Genomic DNA, 7,112 nt, shown 5'->3' on the forward strand with positions numbered 1-7,112 from the left:
TCCTATTCCAACATGATTGCACACCAGTGTACAAAGCAAGGATTTGGAATTGGAACAGAGACACTGAACACTGAACCAGGCCTTCTCTTCCACATCAGTGCCTGACCTCACAAATGCGCTTCTGGAAGAATGTTCAAACATTCCCATAGACACACTCCTAAACCTTGTGGACAACCTTCCCAGAGTTGAAGCTGTTATAGCTGCAAAGGGTGGGCCAACTCAATGTTGAACCCTACGGACTAAGACTGGGATGCCATTAAAGTTTGTGTGTAAAGGTAGGTGTCCCAATACTTTTGGTAATATAGTGTATGTGAGTGTCAGAATAGGTCTGGGAGTCAAGTGATTAAAGGAGAAACAAGATAAGTGATTCATAGTCATAAGTATGCATATGGCCAGCATTGGGAGTTAAGGATTGGTTTGTTGATTATCTTCTTCTTTGTTTTAGATTGCCACCATATAGAAGGAACGGAGGAGGAAGAAATCTTCTGTTAGAGGACTTTGTTTATTCTCATTCTGCACTGGGAAGCCACAATAGACAATATGTTACAAGAGAAAAACTCCCCCCGATCACGTTCCCCAGGTTTTCTGTACTGATCGCTGCCAGTGTCCTCCATGCAGACGTCTACTCTATGGACCTTCCATTTTCCACAGGGTCTTCACTGCATACAGTGACCCCAGAAGACACGCTTTCATATTACATCCGAATGCATACAATGAATGTGTCTGGGGCCTGCGAGATTACTGCTGGTACTTTATTTTAGGATCTACATCCACTTCTGGGATCATACCACATCAAACACCTACGGAATGGTATCGTCATTGCTGCTCATCACCTATGTTGTTATAGTTGCTCTTTCCTTGTTACTGTGTTCACCCGATTTCTGGATCTCCCGATTAAAAAAAATGGTTCCTTTGCTGTCTGTGTTTACACCGGATAAAGAATTGATGAAGTTCTCCTCTTGGCATATTTTCCTATCGCAGAGCCCGAAGTGGCAGTTTTGCTGTTTGCCAGCAGAGGGCATTGTAGACATTCTTTTCACATTTCGTTCGCTCTCCTGTAGAAGATCCTGTTATGTGGGAATTCTCATTAATGTCAGCTGTCAGACCTTGTAGAAGAAAAGAGCTCCTTTTTTTTTTTTTTTCCTCGATTCGGATTAGCATTAACATTTTACTGGCTTTCTTTCTGTGCTGTTACAGATGTCAATTGCTGGAGCTGCAGTCCCTCTTATATAGCCATTTCGGTGTCGGCTGCAGTACTTTTCTTGCATCATGTACTAAATGAGGAGTATGGTAAAATCTGTTGCCATGAATTGGGGAGGGGGGGGGGGGGGGGGGGCGGTGTGTATTTTCACTTTGAGAAACCAGTAAAGCCAAATATAAGTGTATATTATAACAGAACGGTTAATGACATTTAGACAACTTGTGTATAATGGCAATCGTTTGTCCACAGTGTATTTAGTACAATCCTAGTGGCTCTCACACGTGGTCCTATTTATGTTTACCAATTCTGCTGAAGAACACCGCAGTCCACCGCCGCTCAGGGCTGGTCCATGCACCGCACCGGATCATCGCAGGCAGAACAATTGCTTTCTACATGCACAGTTCACACCATAATGTTGTGTACTTGTGCATTGCATTAAAATGGCTGGCATTTTATCGGAAAGTATGTAAATGCAAATGAAAGAAGATATAAAAAACCTTAAAATTCTGACCCTTTCAAGGATCTGACACATCACAACAGTTGGCATAAAAATGCATGACAACGCCCATAAAAATGCAACATAACGCCATGCAATGCAAATGCACATCAGCATACATGCATTTCTGGGGGATTGTGGTGAGTTTTTATGTACAGTATGATGTGAAAGGACCCTCGGCCTTCCCTCATGCAAGCTGTCACCACCATACAATATTGTCTCCTATTATTGTGTTATGGGGGGTATCTGACTTGGTCTATGGGGACCTTTGAACTTGAAGGCAAATGTTAAGTGTATTAACCAATCAAATTTGTGGTCAGTTGAGATTTTTCTGGTTGGCTGGTCATTGGTTGCGGCATTTCTTACTTTTTGCCTTACTAAATATGTTGGTTGTTTTCACTTCATATTAGATCTTATGTATGGGGGCATTTTGAAATGTAGCATTTTACTATTAGAACACACTTGAGGTGATTTTAGCCGTATTAGTGCAATTGTGACAGAGAAAATTGAGTACTGTCCCTGATGATAATTTTATTTGCACTAACATACAATTTTTCAGGACAAGATTTCGGGGTGTGTCCCCCTTCTTCAAGGTCCAAGCAGTACTGATTCACATATGTTTTAGCAGAATGTTAAAACAAAAAACGCAATCTCTGAGGGAAAGGAAAAAGTATGTGTTTTTTTTTTTTTCCTTTCTCTCTGAGATTGTTTTTCTTTTAACATTCTGCTAAAACATTTGTGAATCAGTACTGCTTGGACCTTGAAGAAGGGGACATACCCCGAAAGCTTGTCCTGAAAAATTGTATGTTAGTGCAAATAAAAAAAGTATCACAGACAATACTCAATTTTCACTATTAGATCAACCAAAGAAAAATGTAAAACGATCAGGGCTTCTTTTTTAAGACTAGTTGAGATTGCATGAAAATAAATTGATATTTTTAATTAAAAAAGACATGAAAGAATAGGTGTGGACAACAGTGCACTTTTTCTTTTTTGCCCTGACCTGAACCATCATCCCACCCTCCCCCTTCCACAGATGTATATTTACTGAGATTTGACGGCCGTGGCCTCCAGTGATTGTTTACATCCAGTGCCACAAGTCTCACTCTTCTGGCCATGCCTGCATACTACAGCTCTATAGACGCATGTGGGGCTGTGTTCCAAAGCTGGAGACGTTGGGAAATACAACCCTGTAGAAGGCTATGGGGCCAGAGGCGTAACTAGAAACATTAGGGCCCCAGTACAAGAAACAATGAAGGGCCCCCCTGACAGCCGAGGCCCTTTCCTCTGGTCCCAGGGGGCCCTTTCCTCTGGTCCCGGGGGGCCCTTTCCTCTGGTTCCGGGGGGACCTTTCCTCTGGTCCCGGGGGGGCCCTTTCCTCTGGTCCCGGGGGGGCCCTTTCCTCTGGTCCCGGGGGGCCCTTTCCTCTGGTCCCGGGGGGCCCTTTCCTCTGGTCCCGGGGGGCCCTTTCCTCTGGTCCCGGGGGGCCCTTTCCTCTGAGCCTCTTTCCCTTCCCACTGATCCAAAGGCCCTTTACTCCTGTTGTGGGGCCCTTCACTTTTCTGCGATTTTGGTTCAATTTGAGTGCCATAAACTGCAATTGCAAGGAAGTCTCAAGACTTTGGGGTTGCAGCAGGGTGAACCTAGCCAATGTTCTGCAGCAGCCCCTCTTCTGCCATCTTGGGACATCTCCCCACAGTGGTGGAACATCAGGGCCTGGTTGCAAGTGCGACTCTGAAAGTTCTGCCACTGTAAGGGACTAAAATGCACAGATGCAGCCAGGATTTAAACAACTACCAGAAGCCTTGGCTGTCAGATCATAGAGGGTGGGATGGTTTAGGGCAGGGCAAAAAAGGATAAGTGTACTTTGGCCAAAACTGCCTAAAGACGAATCGAAATTTGGCTGGTTTAGCAGGGACCAGCCAAATTGTTGATCCATCTATGGCTATCCTTCTTGACAGAAGTCAAGCTATCAATTATATTCTGTGAAACAGGACCTGTTGGAAAACTTTGGAAAAGCCAGTTGGCTGCAGCTGCTGATCAGTGTATGCTCACAGTGGAGGATTCCCAGCTGTCAGAATACAATGACACAACAGGGAGTGAGGATAGTAGGAATCTGTTTATTTTTTCAGCCCACTGGCTGATTTAAAAAAAAAAAAAAAAAAGTCTTTGGCCAGCCTAAAGGCACACTTAACAAATAATGAAGGTAGTTTTTGGCAAGTGAGCAGAATAGTCATATATAAGACCGTTTATGACCTTGTGGTGTTATACAGATCATTATAAGACAATCCCATGCATGGTCTTTATATTGCTGGGTCTGGTCTCTTGTTGGTATAGCTGTATGCAGTAGGAGGGTGTAGTTGATTGTTCTGCAGACATCAGGCTTCTGATTATTTAGTACAGCTTTACATAGAATAGTAAAAGTCAAATTGCAGAATATGCCCGGAAAGGGGTGTAGTAAATGTATCCCAGTCTGTCATGTAAATAGAGATCCAATTGTATTAAAGTTCCTTAAAATACAGACTGGATAAATTAGGAGGGTGTAGTTGTCTGATTGTTCCCCTGTAGACATCAGGCTGGTTGAGTCTTCAGTATCAGTTTAAATAGAATACATACATTTGGTTTTGTAGTATTAGAGGATGGGGAGATATTTTTACATGACAAATGATGAATGCAGCTTTCAAGGTGTCCTTCAACACTTCATGGCAGTATGTTACCACTATGCACTTTATGAATGTCCTCCAATAATGACAATCACCTTGTCTAGCAATCTGTTGCAAGTTGGGAAACAGCTGGTCAGGTTGACACCACAGTGTGATGGAATGAATGAGAGGAGGACCCATCACTCTGTTGGTCTCGTGTACAAAGTGGAAGTCCTTGTTGCCAGCTGGCCCCAATCAGATTCTCCCATAGTGCTCTAGAAATAGGAAAAAGAGAACCTGCTACAAGAGGACGTCTCTTTCTTCAGACACTTGAGCATGAGGTGTCTAAATCTACAGTTGACCATTGTATACTACAGTGGGCCTGATTTATCAAACTGTCTGAAGATAGCACTGATCTTGTTAAGTCTTGTCCCCTCACAATATGTGTACTTTTACTAACAATGCAAATGGAAACTGGGTAACATCCCAGTAGCAAGTCATCAAAAATAGGTGCTCTGTTTCCACAGAACCTTGGCTATGGGAACTGTCTTTGGTGCCATTGTCCCGGCCTTTGGTGTGGACTATGGAGTTATTGGTGCTCTTCAGTCCCCTGTAAATTTTAAGTGGTAAAGCAGACAAGCCATATACTTAAAAGTTTGGGGTTGAAGAAAGAAGAAAAGGAATCTGCTGGGTTCTGATAGAAGAAACATGAGTTTCAGGTGAAGGGGAATCAAAGGAAGGGGTGGAGAGCATCCATCAGGATGGAGGATTACATTGTAGAGTGACCCATGTCACCCACATCATCACAACCCAAGTGACACCATCCTGCCATCCTCCTCCTTTCCTGCACACCATGTGGTAAGTACATTGCTGCAGGAAAGGAGGAGACAGATTTATTGGGTACGTTTAGTGAACTACATGTGCAGAATATCTGAGGTTTCGGGAGTGTTAAGGCGGCCATAGACCGAGATTTCAAACCACGTATAAGCAAGCTGATTGAGACTGTCGGGATCTTTCAGCTTGATCACTGCCGGAGGCTATAGCTGCCAGCAGGGACCATTGCATTCTGACGGCTGGGGAAACCTCCCACTGTCAGGCTACAATAGCTCCACGGGAAGGATTCAAGCAATGTTCTTTCCTTCAACCCATGGTTGAAGGAAAGAAAATTGCTTAACATATGGCCTGCCTTAGCCTGATACCAGCTATCCCAGACCACTAATGCTTTGTTTCTTATGTATTGTGTTGTATATAAATGGAATTTCCCCTTCACAGTGTCTGTGTTAGGAATTATTATATATTTTGGCCACTTTCACACAAGTGATTTGTGGTTGCAATGTGGTCCTCTTGACTTAAATGGGCAAGTTGACAGGAGGTGCCTGCTTAAATTTCCCATGAAACAAAGCTATTTTCACAGCCACTTGCCACCTACATGAGGCATAGTGTTTAGATATACTTAAAAATAATGGTTACTCATAGGCACGGTTTCCACCACCACTCCTTGTAATATTGTATTGAAAGGCTTCACACTGTAGCTGCTGAACAAGTTTTGAGGATTGTATTTGTTTCTTTTACATCAATGAACAGCGGTCCTCATCTTATCCTTCCTTATATCTGAATTCCCACCTCCTAGGCTTATCTCTATTATTTATATCTGGCGGGTATATTGTGCTCCTGCAGCATAACTTCCCGAGCTCCAATGCTTGACTCAGCCCCTTAAATTGTTGAGTCGGTGCAGCCAACCCACTCTCCTCCTCCTGCCCAATCACAGAAGCCATGTGTGAGCTCAGTCACAAAATATAAAGGCTTCTGTGAATGGGCAGCAGAGGGGAGGGAGGGGCATTGCTACTCTGTGCGTCTCTCCACTCTGTGTCAGTGTGGAGTGTATCCTCTGCCAGAGCCATAAGTCTGTTGGATATAAATAATAGATATAAGCCCACATGGCAGGCAGCTATGAGGACTTAACTCATGCTTTGCCTGCACTTCATACAAAGTTGCTGAATTTGTGGAATTCCACTTTGTTTCATGTAGCCCCGGTACATGAGATTCTGTCATTTACACTAGGTGCTGGGGGGAAGGCACGGGCTCATCGTCCAGACAAGACAGTTTGTGTTCCGAGCATTCGTCCCTGGGCGCATACTAACTTAAATGCTAGTACCACTCAGTGCACCATCCAGTCCCAGCAGCTTTCAGCCTCTCATAGAAATTGACAGGCTTCCGGCAGTGGAGCTAGACGGTGCTCCTGTGCCTTCCGTACACATTTCAGTGCCCGGATCTCATGCCCCAGGGCTAAATGCCCATTGTACATGAGGCCATAGATGGAGACTGCTGCATTTGCATTTGTTGTATTGTGTACCTGAAAATGATTTTACTGTGTCTTTTGCATGTTGCTCATTATTGTATTTCATGTGTAGAGTCTCCCTCTAGTGGCTGCCTTTATGTCAAGCAGTATTGTCAGCAACCATGCTAAACAACCCCCAACATTGAGATAGTCTGGGGCTTTCAGTCAATGTGATCAGACTGATCTCTTTACACTGACAGAGAGAGGGGAGAAACATATTGAGCAATTATGGCCATCCCTATCTATTTTCAGATGAGGCATAAAGATCAATGAGATTGGTTGTTTAGTTTAGATTTAGGAGCTCCCATACCTGCCCGTTACAATGCATACTGCGATTCCTGTCCAGCTGTGCATTGAAAACAGTATTTCCATATTATGGAGTTGTGTTTCTAGAACAAATCATTATTGAGGCTCAATGCAAATAGACTGTACAGA

The 7,112-nt window shown here is 43.7% G+C and overlaps 1 protein-coding gene across 5 annotated transcripts in view; it reads left to right on the plus strand.

Annotated features, from left to right (window-relative positions):
* Window positions 1–1,329, plus strand: part of AKAP13 (A-kinase anchoring protein 13) — a 446,306-nt gene extending 444,977 nt beyond the window's left edge. For all 5 annotated transcript variants that reach the window (XM_073618416.1, XM_073618419.1, XM_073618420.1 and 2 more), the window contains one exon: window positions 446–1,329. In XM_073618416.1, the coding sequence (XP_073474517.1) occupies window positions 446–492 (47 nt within the window). In that variant the 3' untranslated portion in view covers window positions 493–1,329. The remainder of the gene's footprint in view (window positions 1–445) is intronic.
* Window positions 1,330–7,112: the final 5,783 nt, after the last annotated feature.

This window comes from Aquarana catesbeiana, linkage group LG03 (assembly GCF_042186555.1).
Source record: "Aquarana catesbeiana isolate 2022-GZ linkage group LG03, ASM4218655v1, whole genome shotgun sequence".
Lineage (NCBI taxonomy): Eukaryota > Metazoa > Chordata > Amphibia > Anura > Ranidae > Aquarana > Aquarana catesbeiana.